Raw genomic sequence first — 22,853 nt, forward strand, 5'->3', positions numbered from 1 at the left:
GTGAGTTCGGTTCCCGGTACCGGAGAAAAACCAAAAAAAAAAAAAAAAAAAAGAAATTACTCGTCTGTAATTCACCAATATTATAAATCTGCCATTAAAAATGTTTCAAATAGTTTCAACCTATTTTCCTCAAAAAGAGATCAAAGTTGTTCAATGAAACCAAAGTACTTGTCTTAAATGTTTCATCAAATGACCTGGGCATGATGGCACATGCCTATAATCCTAGCACTCTGAGAGGCTGAAGCAGGAGGATTTGAATTTCCAGCCCAGCCCAGGCAATTTAGCAACTTATACCCTGTCTCAAAATAAAAAGGGCTGGGCATGGGTTCAATTTCTCATTTTTTAACAGAGCTACAGAGAAAGAAAGAGAAAGACAGAGAGAAGGAGGATGATGAAGAGAAGGAGGAAAAGGAGAAAATGAGTAACAGGGAAGGGAAAGGGAGGAGAAAGAAAGGAAATGAAAAGGAAAGGAAAAGAAAAGAAAAGAGAAGAAAGGAAGGAAGGCAGCAGGGAGATGGAGAAAAGAAAGGAAAGAAGGAGAGGGAGGGGAGGGAGAAGGCAGGGAGAGATTTCAAAAAACTTGTATCATTTCATATATTCTAGTGGTGAAAAGTTTGGGCCTGGTGAGCTGGGTCTTTGGTCATGGTTTCATAAGGAAGCATGGAACTTGTCAACTGGGATTACACCTCATCAGAAGACTCAAACAGGGAACAATCTGCTTCCTAGCTTATCAGACTGTCAGCAGAATTTTTAAGGTCCAGCTTCTTGCTGCCTGCTGTCTGAGGGTCATGTTCACTTTTTGTCATGTGGTTCTCTTACCAGGCCATCTCACCACACAACAGCTTATTCTTCAAAGGTGGCACGGGGAGAAGTCTCTGCCACAAGTCTATCAAGACAGAATTTTGTATAACTTTCAACATCTTTGTCACTGGTCACATGTGGCCCATACACTTAAGCAGGGATTACCTAAGAGTGTGAATACCACTGGAAGGGTTGGGCTTAGTGGCACAAGCCTGTAATCCCAGCATTCAGAAGGCTGAGAGTGGAGGATCACAGGAGTTCAGGGCCAACCTGGGCTACAGACTGAATTCAAAGCCAGCCTGAACTACACAGTGAGACCTTGTCTCAAAAAAAAAAAAAAAAAAAAAAAAGTGACTATCAGAAAGTGGAGATCATTGGGATCACCTTGGAGGCTACCTGTCCACTTTATGACCACTTTAGCAATACACTGGGACACTGGGCTAGCCTCATCACATCCTCTGCCCTTAGCATCCACATTCTTTCCATCTACTTCAACTGCTCTCTCTTAGAACACATCTCACATTACTATCTCCCTTGAAGAGTATTAAGAAGGCGAGCAGTATTTTAGATAAAGATTCACCATAATTTGGGGATAAAAAGACATTTCTGCATTTCATTTCTTACTCTGGTAGCTAATGTTTTGAATTTAGTTGTCCCCATTGGGTAGAAAGGTACAGTATAGAAGTATGGTCTTATAAGTATATTGAGCCAATGGAAGTATATCTTCCAATGTTCTGTCCCTTTTTAACAGTTTTACAAGATTTTCTTACAATAGCTAAATGCCAGAAGTGATCACTAACATTACAGATTGATCTAATATCTGTTCATGTTCCCCTTTAATATATTTTAGAAGTTACGTCCTAAAACACTCTGGGCTGTCTATCTGGAAGGCTGCATGAGAAAGTGTTAACACTGAGTGCCTCTGTGGAGGGAAACTGAGTAGCTGGGGAACAAAATTTAGAAGGGCAGGAGACTTCACTTTTTAAATTCTGCTTTGTGCAAATGTATTACCTATTCCAATAATTAAACACCACCAACACCAGGCTACAGAAGTTGCCAGGAATTCCTTCCCTTAGTGCTCAGTAAAATCAATCACTGACCACAAAACCCTAGCAAATAATGGAAGGAAATGCCAAGGCACTCCACCCTGAGAACATTTCTGATGGGAAGGAGGCAATCACTAAGATTTGCGGTGTGTGTGTGTGTGTGTGTGTGTGTTAATGTGCGTTCTTTATTCCTGCAACTTTTGCCAAGCTATGTGAGAGGGAGAAGCAGAAAAAGATGTGACAGAAGCTGAAAACTTTTGGGAAAAACTTCAGTAAATTAGTAAAGAAAAAGAACAAGCACATTTTCATGGCCTAAAGGGAAATTTTTCATCACTTGTATGGTGAAGCCTTGCATTATTTCCAATGTCTTTTTTAAAAAATATTGTTTTTTACTTGTCATTGTCTTTGATTGTTTGATCCATCTTACATTCTTATATCTAATGGACTGAGCAACTTTGTTGAGGATAACAGCATGTAATTTAGCAGCCAGTGTAAATTTCTACCATTTTGTCTTGAAGTCATATATCATTTTTGTTGTTTTTGTGTTGTTTTGATTTTGTTTTCATTATTGTGTCAGTTTTTTATTTTTTTATTTTTTATTTTATTTTTTTGGTTTTTCTCCGGTACCAGGAACCGAACTCACGACCTTGCGCTTGCCAGGCAGGCGCTTTGCCACTGAGCTAAATCCCCAGCCCCTTGTGTCAGTTTTTTAATTGAAAAAAAGATTGCTCTTTAGGCCATGAAGCACACAGGATTATGTTTAAGTACACTTAAAATACTTAATAGAAGCTGAGATTTTCGTTTTTGTTTTTTGGTGGGGTTTTTTTTTTTTTTTTTCAGTACTGAGGATCAAACCCAGTGCCTTTGCACTGAGCTACATCTCCAGTCCTTCTATTTTATATTTTGAGATACGCTCTTGTTAAAACAGTTTGGGCTCAAACTTGCAATCCTAATTTTCCTTGGGCTCCCACAATGCTGGGATTTAGAGGCATGTATTATGAGGCCTGGTTTAGGCTGTTATTTCTTTACATTTACTTCACAAATCAATGTTCCTTAACAGCTTTTTATTTTGGAGGTTGTACTGGGGGGTTGGGTAGAACTGAGGCCTTGCACATGCTAGTCAAGTGTTCTGCTACCAAGGTGTATATCCAGACCTTTACAAATTTTACTGTGACACAGGGTCTTGCTAAGGGTCCCAGGCTGTTCTAAAGCTTGTTACTCTCCTATCTTAGCCTGCTGAGAAGGTAGGATTACAGGTATATGGCACCACCTCTGACCTGATAACGACATTTTTAATGTTTATAATGTCAGTGTTCTGGGAGAGCAGCATAAGAAAGAGAAAAGCATTCATGTCAGTTCTAGGGACACGGACACAACATATAATGTGGGGGAACTGAACTCTGGGACTCACAGGATGCTTGAACACATTCTTTTGTGTAGGCAGCTTCTGGAAGAGAGATGTGAGAAATACCACTAGACTTGGACTGACCAGAGATCCAATCCCAATTTTCTTTAGGTGTGTGTGATGTGTGAAAATTCTGCCTGCTTATTCATCAAAAAAATGTGTATAATAGCTTTCATCTCATGGCATTATTTGGAGAAATAAGATTAATTATGGTAATGGAACTTATTACACTATTTACAGTGAACATTTACATGAATGGTAGCTATTTACAGTAAATGTTACACGAATGTAGTTTATACTCAAGCTTCCTTGGGAGGGTATACACTGTACAGGGGTGTGTTCTAATTCAAGGCAAATATAGGATTTGTAGGGGTGTATGGGGTTAGAAAGGGAGCACAGTCTCAAAGAGCAGAGTGGGTCAAACACCTTTAAGGGGAACAGAAATAGTGACAACCCAAGTACACAGCACATTTCCCTGCCACAGATTGATCAAAATGTTAAGTAAAAAATCCTGTTAGTATGTGGAAAGCTCAGAGGTTTATAACTCTATCTAAAACAAAAGATGACCATCTTGGGTATCAAGGTAACAACTATACCTTCTTCACTATCCTTAACCATTATTCCCTAGTGACAGTAAATTAGTATCTTTATTTCCATTATCATAAAGAAGAAAAACCCACATTTTTGGGAGCAGTCATGTGTCTTGGTTACTTTTCTCTCATTGCTGAGACAAAATACCCAATGCCCAAAATTAAGGAAGGAAAGGTTTATTTAGCTCACATTTTATGGAGGTTCAGTCCATACTCAGCTGGCTCCAAGGCAGGATGGTGTAGTAGAGGAGCAACAGCTCATGGTGGTGGAAGACAGCAAAAGCAACAACCGCAAAAAGGGAAGAGTCGGGGAGCAAGCCTCTTTCCTTCCCTTATATTGTATACAGGCTACCTGCCCCAGGGCGGGTGCAGTACTCACCCATAATCCCAGCATTGGACCATGAATCAGTCACAAACTCTAGAAGTCTGCCCCATGACTGCATGAGGCTTTGAAGAGACATCGAGACACAAAGCATAACATCATAAAACTATGCTTTTCAGACTTCTTAATGTCCTCTGATTGGTCACCTCTTACATGATTGAATGCTGCCTTCAAAACAATGTACCTCACAGATAATTTCTTCTCAGAGGTCATATTCCCTCTTCCCCCAAATAGGAAAAAGTAGCTCTAGAATCAAACAGACCTGGATTCAAATCTTGCTTTAACACTTCTTATCTGTAATCAAAGATAAGTAACAATATTTTATAGCTCCAGTTCAACTGTACATGAAGATAATAACTACAACAGAGGAGAATGTGAGTAACGTACTCAGCACAGTTCTTGCCAAAGAACACAGCTTAATAAATTCCTCTGAATAAATACAGTATAAAACCTTTAAAAATAATTAGTAGTGGCTGGGGAATGTGGCTCAGTGATAAGGCGTCTGCCTGCCTAGCATGAGCAAAGCCATCGGTCTGATCCCTTAGCTCTGAAAAAAAAAAAAAAAAAAAAAAAACACCAAACCTACAATATATAGACTTTTATCTGCTTACAAATTATCCATTTTTTAAAAAAACCCATTTTTTTTCTAGAACACTGCATACTGTAGCCAAAGAGCTTTCAGAAAATGCAAATGCAATCAGATCACAAGACCTGCTACAGCCAGGATGAAGCCTACTGTGTCAGCATGGTAAACAAAGCTCTATATGGGATGCAGTCCTGTTTGCCTGTAGCCTCATTTCTCGCCACACCATCCTCACCCAACCAAAAGGGGCCTGCTGTTATCTCTAGGGCTTTGTACTTGTTATTACTTTTGCCCAGCATGCTCCTTTTATTTCCAGTTTTATTACTACTTTTCCTTCACCAGATCTTTCGCTGGGAAGCTGTGTCCTGCTAATCCCTACTCTCTATACAGGAATCTGAATTTCTCTTCCCACATTACTCCCCCCACCTGCCAGTATACAGTGATTTGTTTTACTACAGCACTTCTGCCGTAAGTACCTAGTGGTACTCATCACTTTGGACTACTGCATTCATTAATCTCAGGGCATACAATAAGAGTTCAATAACTGTTTGATAAATGAACAAAGTTCAGAAGCCACAAGGCTAATTCGGTGCTAAAGAGCCTATCTGAATTGACAGCCTGTATTTTTTCCATCTTAATAGTGTCCCTCTTTTACCATTATTTGCTTGAAAACTCATATAGCACTGTTACCTCATTTTATAGACTTATTAGGATGATCAGGTTTCAACATGGTCATCTACTGTTTTTCAGGGGGAGTACTAGGGCTCAAAGTCATGGCCTTGCATATGCTAGGCAAGTGCTCTATCACTGAGCTATATCCCCAGCTCCATTTACTTCTATTTAATCCAATAATACCTCTAAAAGATTGATAGAAAGGTGTAATTTAGGAGTGGTATCTCATCACTGAAGACTTTAAGTAGTTTAAAATGGGGTATAAGTAAAGAAAAACTAATCACAGTTACAGCTTATAAAAATTTCTGAACCTCTCATATTAGATACAAGTTTACATTCAATAGATTTAGAAAAAACAATATATCCATTTATTTTCTAAAATTATGTTAAGGAATCAGTTTCAAAATCCAGCACTGATTTTTTTTTTTCTTTTTGAGACAAGGTTTACTATGTAGTTCAGGCTGGCCTTGAACTCACTCTGTAGCCCAAGCTGGCCTCAAACTTGCAGTGATCCTCCTGCCTCCACCTCCTGAGTGCTGGGGTTACAGATGTGCACCACCATGCCCGGCCTTCAGCACTATTCTTGGATGTAAACTTCAATTAGGAAGGAATATGGACAATAGCAACTTAATATTAAAACCAAATCACTTTGGAAAAGGCCTAATTCTATTGTAGGTGAAGAGGAGTATATTTAGAAACAAAGACATTTAAGTGCATAAATTTAGTTTTGGTTTCCCAGTATTACTATCAGGTGTGTGAACATTTCCCCTCCAAACACCATGGTACATGAAAACACTTGTCAGAAGTTTTATAAACATTCAATATTAGGTATGAGGTGTATAAAAATGCTTTAGCTCCAAGAACCACAACAGAACTCAGTCTTTTAACATACCAAAGTCACCCTCTTCTTAGAGACATATTTAATGAAGCTATCCCACATCAATTTATAATACAGAATGCTATCCCTTTTAATTGAAATATATGAAATAGTGATTGAAGCTATGCAGTTTTGGGGTGTTTGTATTTACTGAATGTTTTGGCAGTTCTATAAATGCACTGTAAGAAATCAGTCCTTTTAAGACATTTATAAAAAGATATTTTCTAAAGTAGTCATTATCACTAGGGAGTGAGACTTCAAGTTTTCCTAAACACCTTTTGTACCATTTGTTATCTGAGTCCAACCACTACTGCATCTATTATATATATATATCTTATATTTTTAAGAAAGTAACAAGTACAATTATAAAAATAAATTCTACATGTCCTGACATAAACATTTCTCCAAAGTGTATGAGGTATGAAAATAGCAAGACACAGACTAGTATGTATAGTACAATGCTATTTATAGGACAACAGAACAAGACATGCATGTCAAACACACACACGTAAGGAAACCACGAAACTATTCACAGAATGTCACAAACGAGGATTTGAGGGAAGTAGTGATAATGGATGAAAATACAGTTTAGTCATGTTTCTGTATCATTTTTCTTTTTTTCCAGCAATGACCATGAGTTGAAATGAATTCAAATTTAATATTTTGGCATAAGATTGTTATAAAGGATGTTTTGTTTGTAAATGTTATCAAATACAATGTCTGAAATCTTCTAAAGCACAAAGTATAACAGGAAGCTTGGTCAAAATTATACAGTAGGAGGTAGGTAACTCTTGCTTTAAAGTTCATCTTCTGATGTGCAGAAGCAACCCTGGTTAAGTATTACTTTCTCATCTCTAAAATGGGAAAATAGCAGGTACTACTGAAGATTAATTGAAGCATTCTTCCAGAAGAGCTCAGCTGGGTGTCTTTCACATAGTAATACCTATATAATGATTACTAATGTATCTTAATTCTTGGAATAGCTCCTTCCAGTCACTTCCAAAAAAGGAGATGGAATGCTTATGTTTGGTCACAGACAGAATATTCGTGTTTGGTCAGAGTCCTTTTCCTCTGGATATTTGAGATAAGAGCAGAGCTTGGTTTCAAGGTAGAAACTTCAGCTTTTTATCTCAACTCTGGATCACAAAAGCCAGGGTACTTCAACTATGGATTCCATAATGTTACATGAATTTAAGCTATGAAACCTCAGAACATCACAACTAGATTAGTATGATGATCTCCAACTTGGGAAAACTGCCTAATTAATATAATGCTGTAGTAGGATTGTTAGATTTGAATTCATCTGTAAAGCTCAAGACATACATGTGAAATAATAATGAGCCTAAGGTGAGCTGTGAATCCTCATTTCTAACATTAATCTAGCTCTCCATATTCAGTATTACCATTTTCAGTATTACCTAAACATATTGTAATATATTTAGGTAATACTGAAAATGGTAACCTACCTAATTTAAAGGTTAAATTTTAAATTATGAAGTTTACATCAAGACCAACATTTCACATATGTACTTTTTAAGGCAAAATAAGAGTTATATTCTAGATAATGTAATGGTTTCTTGGCACCCATAATGCAAGTAACAGATAATTCATATTGCTACATGGAAATTATTATTATTGTTATTTTTTTGTCTTTATGAGACAGGGTCTCATTGTGCAGTTCAGGCTGGCCTTGAGCTCACTTTGTAGCCCAGGCTGGTCTCGAACTTACAACAATCCTCCTGCCTCAGCCTCCTGAGTGTTGGGATTATAGGCATGTGCCATCACTCCTGGCTGGAAATTACTTTTAAATTTAAGGATATTTTTTATTAAGCCAAAATACAGACCTAGTAAGTTTGGCGTATTCACTGAATTATCTTTAGTATTTTTAGAAACAGATGATACTTGCATCCATGATAAAAATTTTTATATGGCTACTGTCTTAGTCAAGTTCCATTTTAAAAAAAGTTATATTAGTAACTCAAAATCAATTATCACTCTGAAAACTTGCTTTACCTACACTAAAGTTAGTTCTGGCTAGATAAAGTACTGCAGAAGTCTTTACTATATACTGTTCCTATGAAACTGCTATTGTTTCTAATATTTTTTAAAAGAATAAATTTTCACAAATGTCCATAGTGTGTTTTAAGAAAAGTAAGTAGCGGGGCTGGGGATTTAGCTCAGCGGCAAAAGCGCCTGCCTGGCAAGCGCAAGGTCATGAGTTCGGTTCCCGGTACCGGAGAAAAACCAAAAAAAAAAAAAAAAAAAAAAAAAAAAAAAAAAAAAAAAGTAAGTAGCAACCTCCACAATTATGAGATCACTGAGGTAATGTTTGAAATTCTCTATGGGAGCCAATGAATGTAAGGGGATGTGTATTAGTAAAGTGTTGTAAACAGTTACTCAGTGCAGCCTGAAGCCTGAGTCTATCAAGAATAAATAACCACTTTTGACATCATGTTACAGACAAATAAGCACTGAAAAATAAATGAAAGAACCATAGTACATTCTGTCTTTAACATTTCATAAACCACATTCTGCAGATAACTTCAGTTTTCCCAAAAGGCTGACATATTTCAATGTTTTGAAAACATCAGTGTTAATTTTGAGTTGGCAAAGGTAACCTAACTACTGTTATGTTTGGTACTAAGGGATGTTCCTGCAATAAAATTACTGAAATACAAAACAAAACAGCCAAGGTACTTGTACAATGCAGAGGGCCCTTCCTTCCTTCATTTTTCCACCTGTCACTTATACATTCCCCCAATCCTGTTTTATTTATACCAAATAATTTGCATCTTGGATGTCAACAGTTCTGTACTCCTTACAGTGTAAGGCTAAACAGAAGTAAAACTGACTATGGCAAATTATAAAAATATATCAGGGCTTTAGGAAAAGGCAACAATTAGTCCATTTCTCTTAGTGTTTCTAAGCCCACCACCTTGGGAACACTCTATGGATTTCCATTTTAAAGAGCCATAAAGAGGTTTGTGAAGCAGAAATTTAAAGTACACATTCAAAGAAACAGTGTGGGCCCTCAAGAGACAAAGATGCCTATGAACCATTTCTCATAACCCTGTCTTGCTATCCAATGTGCAATGTTCCCTGTAATAGTAATCAGATGGGTGCTAAGGCTAAAAGTGATATAAGCATCATGCAGAAGTCTGAATCTGGTAATCTTTTAAGACCTTGGAACTGTGCTGTTGAACATTGCATAAGGAAAATATTCCTTACCTTTAAAAAATTCCTCCTAAAGTGTGTTAACACAAGTCAGTTTTAAAAACATTTGGGAAGGTCCATCAACTGTGAGCCAGGCACAGTGCTTGCTGCTAGCACACATGAAAAGAAGGAAGCATACTCAAATTATGCAATCTAGATGGAGTCTATATGGTTGGTATGTGGTAGAGTCAGGATTGGGATGCAGGTCTAACTTCAAAGTTCCTATTTACAAAATACCATTATATCAGGGCACTGTTATTTATCTCTGAACATGCACAAATGGGAAGCCCATTCTGCATGCTTCACAGGTTTGTGAAGATGAAATAAAACAAGCGCTTGTCATGAAGCTAGGTACAAAATGGCATTCAAAAACTGTTCATTTTAATTCTTTCTTCCCTAGAATATCATCTTGCATAGCAATGGTGTTCAATAAATGCTAACCTAAAACAAAAAAATTACTTTATGTGTCTTATTTTAGGACTACTGACGTCAAAGTTATAATTAAGTGATGCTTTCCTTTTGAAGTCATATATAAATGGTTATGTATACAAAGTGTAGTGAGTAACAGATTTCTTCATAATTCAAGACAAAATAATTCAAAATGTGGAAAAAAGAATCTACTAATGGCAAAGCACTGTGCTATATTCTTGGGTGAAGATGACAAAGATTTTGATTCTTTGGGGAACAATATACTAGGTGATAGAGAGAATGACACATATAATCTCAAAACAAATTAGGAGATGTAAAAGCCTAAGAAAAATAAAGAAATGCTTCAAAAGTTCTCATGAAGTAAAAAAAAATTTTAACTTGGAATGGCTAAGATAAAACAAGGAAAGCAGTATGTAAGTTTGAAGGTTAGGATAGAATTGGGTGATTTGGTAATCAAAGGCAAAAACACTCTACACAAAGGAAAGGTGAGTACAGACAGGTTTAGAGGAAGAGTTTGCAGTCTACACAAAACATGTTTTAAATTTTAAAATAAAATATGCAACTAAATATATTTTAGAATTTTACTCTAAATGTTTTTAAATGTTTCATTATGATTAGAGATGTATAAATCTCAGTCACTTGAACTGATATTCATGAAACTAAAATTAAGGTTTTTTTGAGACACAGTCTTGCTATGTGATACAGGCTGGCCTTGAACTCATGGCAATTCTGCCTCAGCCTCCTGAGTGCTGGGGTTATACGCATGTACCACCATGCCCGGCCTAAAATTAATTCTTCAGCTCTGTAGCATGTTTAAAGAAAACCTGAATTTATTACTCTAAACTGTTGATAATAGTCTTTAGCTCAGTTCCATTATTTTCTAAGAAGTACATTCAGATGATTTTGCTGAAGAGAAAACAATTACTAGTAGAAGTAAAATGAATTGCCACGTCCACTGAACTGAGACAGAATGAAGACTGTCAACACGGGGACAATGAAAAGGACAAAAAGAGGGAGAAATGGAAGAGTGGGGACAGCCAGGCTATTTTGCATTTGTTTCACACACTCTTGGAACCTGACCAGTTGCTAAGGGAAAAAATTAGGTCACTGCTTTCAGTTGCTTCTCTATTAGATTTTTAATTCAATAAAATATAATCACATCCATGACTAAAAAATGGCAAATGAAATACAGAGTCCATTCTGGAATGAAAGTAAAAATAAATTTAATCTTCCAAAGATTAAGAATGCATTTTTGGTCCAGATAAAAGTTTAAAGTATACAGTAAAACATTCAGCATTCAAATACATGTGTAGATGTTAGTGCTGACTCTTGGCTGTTCTGTTCTGAGCTCAGTATTTGTTAAAGGATGAAGGACCTCCAAGTTGTTAAAGTTCATGTGAAAACCTGTACTTCTCCTTAAGAGTGGTCTTTTCTCTTAAAAAAAAAATCACTAAGTGTACTCTCACTGTTATTTTCCCATTATCAGAGCTATTCACCCAGTGTATGCTAAGGTCACTGTGAAAAATCCGTTGCTAAATACCTGGTCCTTTCAGGGCTCTTCCAATCTAGTCATCTATTTTGGGACTTTCAGTATCAGTCTTTCTAATACAGGTACTTCTAGCAAACAGGCCTCTTGCATTGCAGCCACAGAAGACAAGTCTAGCTGGCTTAAAGGGAAAAAGGATTTATCTGGAAAGGAACTGCTAGTCCACAGCATTTCTGGGACAGTTAGAAACTGGGTTCCGCAAACAGATGAGGACAAAAAGGCTGCGGAGTTAGGACTCTACCACATGAGAGCCTGGTAAGAACACTGAGCTGCCTGGGATGCTGGCTACTATAGCTCCTGCTCTGTGTGTATATGGTGAATGTCATCACAGACACTGCTGCCACAGCCCTCTCTCCTCCACTAATCGTTGCTACCCCACCCAGCTTTCAGAAAGAATTCTCGGGGCTGGGGATTTAGCTCAGCGGCAAAGCGCCTGCCTGGCAAGCGCAAGGTCGTGAGTTCGGTTCCCGGTACCAGAGAAAAACCAAAAAAAAAAAAAAAAAAGAATTCTCTACAGTTCTGTCCTCTGCGCCATTAGCCCCTATGTTAAAAAAAAGTCCTAGGTCATGAATTGTAGCCCCAACCACAGAAAAGGCCAAGATAGCAAATCTCTGGCCTCGTAGGCTGTGAGGTGGGCACCCCTCTGTTAAGACCTACACAGTGAGCAATTCCTTAAAACTGAAGAGGAGGGTCTAGTGTTGGCAGCTCAACAAGCCAAATGACCCATACAGGAATGCTGCTTATTCAGGAAATTGCCTAAAACACAACCAAGCCTTCTGTCTTCTAAGCGCTCCGGAGAAATCTGAGTGGTGATCCACTAGGGTCCTGGCCCCCTGGTTTTCAAACGTCCTCACTGGGCCCACATCATTTCCACGCCAGGTGGTTCAGCAGCAAAGCAGGCACAACACTGAGACTCTTCCCAATTGATGTTTCAATCACTACCATAGCCTGCTGTTTTGTTCTTATGACTGGGCCACAGCTGCCCAACTTTAACTCTGGAAAGTGGCTCTCACTGGCCCTTTTCACCTCCTATGCCCAAATTCCTAGACTTAAGAGTCAGAAAAACTGATATGAGTCATGTCATCATCACTGACAAGCCTGGGAAACTCCTGAGTCTCAACATACTCAAATGCTGTCAGGAAGATAAATGAGATGAAGTAAAAGCCCTTTGTAAACTAAAATTATAAGCATAATCTCATTTGTCAACAATCATAACAGATAAATTCCTTAGGATTGTGACCTTTTCATGGTCTCTTTGGGACTAATGGGCAATGATGTCATATCTTTATTAAAATTAATTTCATAAAGTAGTATATGCTTATAATTTTAAGTACAGTAACAAAACACCCTAAAAACAAAACCTGATCTATATCCCATCTACCCCTAGTCCTGCTCCACAGAGGCAACTTTTAGTTTTTTAGCTTTTTCTTCCGGTATATACCTATATTATAATTTTTTAAAATTAACATTCAGTTGTTATATTATGAAAACAACTTAAATACTGCTTACTATTGAACCAATCATCGGAACACAACAGCCCCCTCCGTAGACTTGAGAACTACAGTTCTCTCTTCCCTGTCAAACAAGTCATTAGTTTCCTGCTTCTCATCTTCCAAAAATTTCAAAATATCTTTTATTCTCTGCTGTTTTCTTCTAGATATATTTGTCTTTGAAAGTTTATACTGTATTCATTTACTCCTTTACTATGAGGGCTTTGCAGGAAACAAAACTAAACTTATGTTCAATCTGGTATGTTTAAACAGAAACCAAATGAAGTTAAATCTGATCCTAAAAATGTCAGGCCTATCTTGTGTGGGCCCCATTATCTACGTAAGATTGCCTGCTATCTGCTCCTGCCACTCAATAAAACACCTCTATGTGTAGGCCAAGAATTCCCTCACCTCAAACCCACTCTTCCTACATTGCTTCTTTTTTATAATAGTTCTGAAGCTATTAAGTTGCTTTTCACTACCTTGAAGAGCACAATCTCAAAATCCCAGGCTTCCTTGACAGAATTTGCAAACCATACAGTTCAGCAGTATTAATATTCATGATATTGTGCAACCACCACCACCATCCATCTCCACAACTCTTTTCTCTTTACAAAACAGAAACTCTACACCCATTACATAATGACTCCCCACTCCTCTCCCACATCCGACTGTGGCAGTCACCACACTCTGCATGATTTTGACTATCTCATATAAGAACTATACAGTATTTTCCCTTTTATGACTGGCTTATTCCACTTAGCATAATGTTTTCATTTATCCAGTGGTTGTTTTAGAGTGTATTAATTTCCACAAATGTGTAAATTTCCATTTTACCTTTTGTTGATTTCTGACTTTATCCCATTATGGTTGGAGAAAATATTTTAAAAACTATTTTTAAAAAATCTACTGAGACTTAATCTGTGACCCAACATATCTTATATGCTGTAAAATTTCTTGTGCACTTGAGAAGAATGTGTATGCTGTTGCTGGGTAGAGATTTTACACACCCGTTGGGTCTACTTAGCTCACGGTGTGAGGTTCCTTATTCCTTTACTTCTCTTTTGTTCTAGCCATTATTCAGAGTACGGTACTGAAGTATCAAACTATTATTGTAGAACTATTTCACCCTTCGATTCTGTAAGATTTTGCTTAATATATATTAGTCTGTCAATATATGTGTGAATATTTGTAACTGTTATATTTCTTCCTGTATTGAACCTTTTAATAACATGTAATGTCCTTTTTGTCTCTTATAAATTCACAGTCTGTTTTACCTGTTACTGAAATAGCCATCCCTGCTGTTTTGGTTACCATTTGCACATAATTCTGGGCTTTAATTTTTAGTTAAATCTAATTTGAAATAAAAGGTATCACCTGCTGATTCAAAAACATTTACTGCTGGGGACACAAAAATGAGAACAATATCATCTTACCCTTAAGAGGCTCAACAGTATAGTCTCACAGTCTTTAACTGGAATTCATATTTGAATTAATAATATGATTGCTTGATTCTCTCCAGGATGATATGTAACTAGTACTATAGTGGATGCAGGGGAAAGATGCTGATTCAGTTACACTTAACAGAGGTCTGAACATTCTATAGACTTAATCAGACTGCAAAACTCCTGTTAAGAAGAGCTGATTGGATAGTGACAAGTAGCTTAACAACAGTTTGGTAAATGTTATACAGAAACTCACTCTACTGAATAAAATTGTAAGAAATTTTAAGATCCATAATTGCACAGTAAAAAAATCTGATACACATTTTTTTTTAAACTTCATAATCCTGATTTACAGAGTTAATATTCTTATTTTACAAATGAGAAAACGGGATCAGAGGGTTTATATGACTAGCTTAAAGTCTAACAAGACATGATAGGATTCAAATCCATTCAGTCTAGTTCTAGCTGTGTTGTTCAGCTTTATGGTATGAAATCCCTAAGTACCCAAATAGTCTTCTTCCCATGGAAGTGAGGTAAAAGTTATGTTGAAGTCATAGTGTGTTACAAATCCTAACATGATTATCATAGTTATCGGAGAAAGGTATGTTCTACATGGAGCACAACCATCCCTCCAGGCCCCACTTCACCACATGGGCAAAGCTGTATTTTAAATAATGAAAGAGAGAAGAATGTGCAGTTTGTTTTAAGTAACCAGATTAAGATAATGCAAGGAGTACTGTTTTATATCTATCCTTTTTTTTTTGGTACTGGGAATCAAATTCTAGACCTTGCACTTGACAGGCAGGCACTTGTGCTGCTGAGCTACCTCCCTGGCCTTGTTTTATATCTTTAAAATACAATCTCTAGCTAAATCTCAATCTCTCTCAGCTCACTTAAAATAAAAGAACACTACATAAGTAATCAAGTATTACCAACAATCCAAGAGCTGCCTCACAATTTTACTTATTCAAAACTTTAAAAAAATTACTACATTAAAGAATACATTCTCGTTTTTTAAAACTGTAAAGTATATGTGATACATTTTGGTTATTTTTTAGCCTTTAAAATGTTTATTAGTACACGCTTGTGATACATAATGAGTGCATTCATTGTGGGGAGCTGGTACAACGTACACATCTTCTTTTTTCCATCCCTTTCTCCTCTCCCATCCTCCATCTCTTGGTCCCCTTTCCTTTTCCACAAGATCTATCTCCTCATTTCTATTAACTTTTTTCTCTTTATTTTTATTTTGGTTTCTGATATGAGAAAAACAATGTGATATTTAAGCTCATGTGTCTGACTTATTTCACTTACCATTATGGCCTTATGGTACATCCATTTTCCTGCAAATGACTAAAATTTAGCCTCATTTATGGCAGAGTAGTACCCATTATGTATAAATACTACATTTTCTTTAACCATTCACTTGAGGATGGATGTGCTGGACACTTCTGAGATTTAGCATAATATTATGATTTGTGATGCTATAAACACACATATTATGGTAATATGATGTCTTTTGCTCTTTTGGGAAGAGTTCCCCCAAAAAGAGGAACTGCTAGGTTGAATGGAAACATTTCATTATTTTTAATTGTTTAAACACATTAAAAACTAAAAAACAATTATAGAAAATAAAGATTGTGGTATCTTTTTGCTAATGTTGCAGGCTCACATTTTTCTGTAGAATCTTTTTCTAACAATCTGATTTCACAAAAGATTGTTCAAACTGCTAGGTTATTTCTGACAACATATTTTCCTACAGTCTGACATGTAAATAGCCTTTTATTACACAGTGATTCTTATTTATTTTATGGTAATGAGATTGAACCCAAGTCCTCCAGCATGCTAGAGAACAGCAATATCACAGAGCTACACCCTTAGTCCTTTTTTTACTTGATTTTGCAGTAATTAAGTTAGCCAGACTGGCCACAAACTTGCAATCCTCGTGCTTCAGCCTTCCAAGCCCAATAGCTGGGATTACAGGCATGTGCCCTTGTGCTTGGCTTGATTCTTATCTAATAACATTCTCCCCTTCTCTTTTTTAAAGTGGTGGCAAAGTTTATTCAAGAAAGCAAAAATCAAGAGTGAGAGAGAAACTGGCTCTGCAGAGTGAGCTTGGACCAAGTACATAGGAAAAGAGGGAGAGAGCAAAGAAAGTACATGCTGATTTCCTACCACTTTGTTTGTAACTCCGTATTGTCTGTACTGTTCTTTTGCTATTTTGTAAAATGTCTGTCTGTCTGTTAATGTCTTCCTTTTATTTTTAAAATAAAAAAAAAAATAAAAGAAAGTACATGCTGCGTCTGGGAAACACAGCATGGGCTATCATCGAAAGTTATGATAGCTGATAACATTCTCTTCTAAGTGGCAGCTTCTAAAATTCTTTTAGTTAATATGCAATAATGGAATTAAATTCCTAAAGTAATCTCAGGTCAAATAGTTGTTTCCTTTAATATATAGCCATAGAAAGCTAAGTATGTATTCTCCCTTTGTGTGGGACAGCAAACTCCTTTGCTTTCTCATGAAAGGTCTCTTTCCAACTCTGAAATGTTAAGATTTTAATAGTTACCAGCAGATACTTTTTAAATGCAACGTTCATATATTCATTTGCTTATCACAAAGAATATGCTGTTCCTAATTTAAATTATCAGGTTGAAAATAACTTAATAAGGTGTGTGAATCTGGCACGATGCTTTATACACTGTAGGCTACTGTTTGATATACAAGTTGACTCTAAAAGAAAAAAATATTTTAAAATTTAAATGAGAAGCTCTACTCAATTCTCTCATCCAAATGAATTTATATCTAAATGTGGCTATCTTCATTTTTATTATGAATTTATTCTAATTCCAAACATTTAAACATCAATAGACCATTGAATATAAAGATGAAAATCTAACCTTGCAATCAGGAAAACTTGGCTAATTTCAAAGCTTCGGTGAGAATATAGTTGGGTAATTATATCTCTCACATCTATCATTTTACATTAGGAAAAAGCCTCAAGTCTCATTTAATGCTTAGTCACTAGAACTGAATGCTTGATTTTTATATTAAAAGCAGAGCCACATTAATACTGACCCTTCATCTATCTCAGATATCATAATTATGGACTCAAAAAAACTGACCTTGCACATCCCAGACACTGAAATTGTAGAACAAACTGGTTGTGTTTTCAAAGTGGAAGATAAATTTGTAATTTTAAAAATAAATATAAAATCAGGATTTCATACCTTGTGCAAGCATGTTAAATTCCAAGAACAGTGCTATGTGGTAAAGTTCCATGGCTTCTTCTGCCCTGGTCATGTTTGGCTTCCCTGCGACGAGAGCCTGAACTTCACTGAGACTCCCCACAGAGGGGCTACAGTGTAAAACAGAGAGGTCTACCACATCGGTATACATACAGTGTAGTATCACCTTTGCATATTTTTTTGGTATAATGGATTCATCTAATATAATTCTTGTGGGAGTCCTCAAAGTTCGGTCTGTGATTTCTTCACCAGTCCGTATCCTCCTTTGTAATAAATTTCGAAAAAATGGAGACCGTGCAGAAATAATAGCCTTGTGGGCTTTCAGCTCTTCATCTAAACAGTTTTGATTTCCCCCAAAAGCTTCAACCAGTTCAGAATCTGAAGAAAAACTAAGGACGACATCATAATAACACATATAATCAAAGAGTCCACGCATATCTACATCAAGGGAGTTTGGTGTTCCGAATTCTTCACTAAGTTGAACAAGGATGTCGACATTTTGAAACCTTGAGTCCTCCATTCCAAACTCTCCTGTATAAAGGTAGTGTAACAAAGCAGAAAACATGGGCATATCAATACCAGCTGTATTGATGTCCATTATTATCTCTGCCCCATACTCAGGCGAGGAAGCAAGCAGTGTTTTAAAAAATGGACACCTTGCTGCCAAAATGGCACGATGAACAGGAAAACAAGTTTCTTGAAATATTAAGTCTACATCAGTACAATACTTATACTCATAAAGATCAGCCATATCTTTCTGCAATGTCCGGGCTTCTGGTCTAGCCAAACTGGCTTGCAGAGAAAGCTCCTTTAAGGCTGAAGTTCCCTCATATTCCTCCACTAATGCATTGACATCTCTAACATCCCATCCAGAGAGGAGTTCTCGCATCTGCTTGGCATGATCAGCAGACCTATTAGATTTTCGACGCTTAATAAATTTCTTTTTGAGGGTGGCAAGGCCAGAGGTTCTCTTTTTTTTGTCTTGTGGTTTCTCATGGCCATGGTCAAGGCTATATAATTTTGATTCACAACCATAGCCTTGCTGAGAATAGGATGATGTCCCTAAAAAGAAGATTAAACAAATGAAAATTTGTATTTCCCCAACATTCATCCTTAACATTAACATTTTTCACATTAATTTTTTTTTTGCAAACAATCTTGGACCAAATAAAACTGATTTTTGTTTTTATAAAGGAACATAAGAATTTCAAGTAACATTTTAAAATAGGAACAACCATAGCAAATTAATCTGAATTTTTAAAAATACCTTTGATCTCCTGACAAAGACTGAGAATCCCCTTTTTTGAGAGAATCTTGCTAAATTGCCCAGGCTGGGTGCTTCAAATTTACAATCTTCCTGCCTCAGTCTCCCAAGTAGCTGAGATTACAGGGTTGGACCACTATGTCCAGCCGACACCATAAATCTTAATCATAATTTTTAAGAAATGAGAGATAAACAGATTTATAAATTAGGAATACTGCTTATATATAATTGTGAAATGCTTTATCTTCTCAACTATGGCAAGGCTGCATTTGTATGGGTAAAATAAATGGACAGGACACACAAATGGAGATAGCTAATTTGCTAGGTAATTAATTGGCAACTATGGTTAAAGCAACTAAAGAAAAGGTCAATTGTGTTAGATAAGCAGTGTTTAAACAAAACTCATAGAAACCAGATTTCCATTTATGTGTGTGTGGGGGGGATAGAGCCTACTATAGAATTATTTATAACATCTTCATATCTTAATTCTTTTTATCCATAAAGACCACTGAAAATAATTCTATTCATAGTCACAAAAGAAAATAAAGTTAAAAAAATTGAAAGTTTACCTATAAAAGTCTGTTGGGCTTGGGAATTTCCCCCTACCCTCGGGGAACATGAATGAGGATAGTTAGATGCATTAGCACCCATTTTCTTCAGTCACTCAGGCATTCCATCGGCTGGTTCTTCAAAGTATGATCCCAGAGACCTTTATGAACCTTCAACCCTGGATCCAGCAGCCTCTTTTCATCCATTTCTTGATATGAAACAAAAATAATTTTATTTATTTTTCAAATGTATCTAAAATCAGTTTTTTTTAAAAAGCAAGCTACTGAAAATCACTTTTATTTGCAAATACTGTAATGATATGCTACTGATTTCCTATGTAACATTTTTAGAAAATATAAAATCTTTAATCCTGTATTATAAATCTGTGTTAGTTGCAATTTTGAGTCATTATATACTTTCTAAGATAGTAAAAAGAAACATACCCATCAAATTTTAACATATAATCATAGGAGGAATACTTCGAAGTACAGGGAAAGGTATTCAGACTAAAAAAAAAGTTTCAGTGAAAAACCCTACAGACAACCACTAGTCATTATAATATTCTAAGCAATGTACAGACACTTAGAAGAGGTTGATACCAGTACTGTGCATACCAAGAATATATAATTTTACCTGGCTAAAAGGATAGTGGTTTAAGAAGAAAAAAACCCTCACAATTTAAAATCCATCATGGAAATTGTTAGGAAACCAACCAGGAGGCAGCTTAACCTAGCCTTAAAATGAAGGATGTTTTAACAAATAAAAGGTAGAAAACACATGTAACTATGAAAAACCCACTGGAAAAAAAGAGCTAAGTTAAGATTCCTCGAATTTATTTTCATCTCTATTGCTAATATAAGTATAACCTTAGGAGTTCACATTTAAGAAAAATCATCATTAATATCTACGCCTTTCTCTGCATTTGTGTGTGTGTAAACATATATGGAAATTTATTTATCTAAGCATATAAATATCTACTTACAGCTGTCAGGATAAGACTGGAAAACTTCTATTAATTATTATTATTTTTTTTTTTTTTTTCCGGTACCAGGAATCGAAGTCACGACCTTGCACTTGCCAGGCAGGCACTGTGCTGCTGAGCTAAATCCCCAGTTCCCTACTTCTACTAATTAGATACTGTATAAATACTGTGCTATGTAAAGTAATAGTTCCTTCAAATTATATACTTATACCAAAACTTACCTACTTGCCTAGGAGAACAAACATCTTTAAATTTTATTTTAGTATTTATTGTTGGAGGCTTGAACTGATCTAGGCAGTTAACAAAAATATGAAAACGCATTCTGTAAGAACTACGCAGCAAAGAGGCTAGTGAGTTTAATATGCTATTTTGTGAATGTTAAAAACAAAACCTAGGGCTGGAGATGAAGCTCAGTGGGGAGAACCCTGGGGCCAATCCCCAGTAAGTTGGGGAGTAGGAGGAGATAAGCTTTGTATCTGGGAGCAATGGTGGCTGTAAAAAGTATGGGTCCAGTGTTTCTAAAGATATAGTTGCTTTCTGTTGCTCTTGTGGTAGGCTTCATCTCACTTCCTTCACTCATTCTTAAAGTTCCGTATTGCTTTATTTTGGTTTGCTTTTTAAATTTCTTTCGATTGCAGGGCAAACTCGCTGACACAAAGTATGCCGATGGCACAAAGAACACTGAAACACAACAAGGCAGAATAAAAGCTTGTTTCCAGAGGAAGAAAAATCACAAGGGTCCATGGAAGTGGCAAAATTTACCATTCCTACTTCAACACACTTGAGAAACATTTTCAACTGAGAACTTAATGTGGTTTGTAAGGCCACAAGACACTATTACACTGGCCTTTCTGAAATTTAAAGCACATCAAAAAATGCCTTTAAAAAAAGCTTTACTTTAGGCTGAACAGAATTAGACACTCTAGGAGAAACAAGAGCATGCAGCAAGAATTAGAAAAGCCACAGACTGAGCTACAGATACTTGGCTATTCAGCCCTACAATGATGAGGTTTCTTCCTGGGGATGTGCTTTGAAATAAAAGTAACTTTGGAATTTATGGACAAAGTCTCTTCTTGGTAGCTACGCATCAACAGGGATCCCCTTCATAATAACTAGTCTGGGTGACATTTATATCTCCCAGAGGATTTTGAATACCAAAATAAATAGGCCTTGGAAAGAAATGGCGGGAGGGGGGCGGGGGGGCGGGGGCATAGAGGGGTTCTGGATCAGATATAACTCTTCAGGCCACTCTGTGTCCAGAGTTCCAAATCCTATGGCTAACCCTGACTGGGGAATTCCAGTACAAAGCTTTATTTCTCAAAATTTTCAGAGAATAATTTTGCTGCTTCTCAGGTAATCAAAATTTATGCCAAATGGTATACACATTGTTATTTATTTTTAAATCTATTCAGCTACCTGTATATCTGAAAATGATAATTAATCACAGTCTAATCTCTCCAGAGATGGTTTTCTTTCCAGACAAGTCAGCTCTGTCTCTCACAGATAAAAGAATGAAATCCAATCTTTGGAAGATGGGGTAGGAAAGGAAAGGGAGGTCTACAGGACTGGAGGCTGGGCAGATCGATGTAAACAGTCCCAGAAGGCTGATCAAGCCTTTTTCTGGGATCACAAATTCTGTTAGTCACTAACACAATCAACCCAATCAGATGATATGACATTCTTAAAATATGCTTCATTGATTGCAGCAAAACCAGCTGAGGGGGAAAAACTGTTGAATATAACAGAGAATGAATAACACTGAGACATTTTTTGGAGTTTATAAGCCAACATTTTCTTTCCTCCCCATCCATCAAAACAAAACAAAACAAAACCTAGACCAGAATTCTCCAAAGTTTTCTCAAGTGTGGAAAATGTAGCCAGGTATGGTAGTGCACGCCTGTAATCCCAGCACTCAGGAGGCTGAGGCAGGTGGATCATTATGAGTTCGAAGTCAGCCTGGGCTACAAAGTGAGCTCAAGGTCAGCCTGAACTACATAGCCAGACCCTGTCTCAAAGACAAAAAAAAAGAGTGGAAATGTGATATTAAATAAATTTCTGATAGGTTTCTTTATCTTAAGATTTCTCAGCACTTTTAAACTGCTAAGGTGTGCTGTGAAGAGGAAGTACTGAGAATGATTAAAGGAGCCCTGCTACCCTATAGAGCACTAAAAGAATGAACTTAATACATTTTGGGGAAAAAAGCTGATCTTTGTTATAAAAACACTTACAAAACAAGCAGTTTTTACTCCTATACACAGTGGAAAATACAGTGGGAATTAACATGTTCTTGTCAGCTTGAGCCACTGGTCGTATACGCATGACTGTACCTTC

General features: G+C 36.6%; 1 protein-coding gene and 1 long non-coding RNA gene across 5 annotated transcripts in view; one reads left to right on the top strand and one right to left on the bottom strand.

The window, feature by feature from the left end:
• The window catches only part of Btbd7 (BTB (POZ) domain containing 7), a 100,028-nt gene that overhangs the window by 36,821 nt on the left and 40,354 nt on the right, over positions 1 to 22,853 (bottom strand). For all 4 annotated transcript variants that reach the window (XM_013517217.1, XM_005390344.2, XM_013517216.1 and 1 more), the window contains exons 2-3: positions 19,561 to 19,748; positions 17,710 to 18,789 (exon numbers count right to left, since the gene is read on the bottom strand). In XM_013517217.1, the coding sequence (XP_013372671.1) occupies positions 17,710 to 18,789; positions 19,561 to 19,642 (1,162 nt within the window). In that variant the 5' untranslated portion in view covers positions 19,643 to 19,748. The remainder of the gene's footprint in view (positions 1 to 17,709; positions 18,790 to 19,560; positions 19,749 to 22,853) is intronic.
• Positions 18,187 to 21,579, top strand: LOC102004424. Its single transcript, XR_261938.1, has 2 exons — positions 18,187 to 18,268; positions 21,161 to 21,579. It is a non-coding gene; the product is annotated as an uncharacterized LOC102004424 (long non-coding RNA).

This window comes from Chinchilla lanigera, unplaced genomic scaffold, assembly GCF_000276665.1.
Source record: "Chinchilla lanigera isolate Chin_1 unplaced genomic scaffold, ChiLan1.0 scaffold00037, whole genome shotgun sequence".
NCBI lineage: Eukaryota > Metazoa > Chordata > Mammalia > Rodentia > Chinchillidae > Chinchilla > Chinchilla lanigera.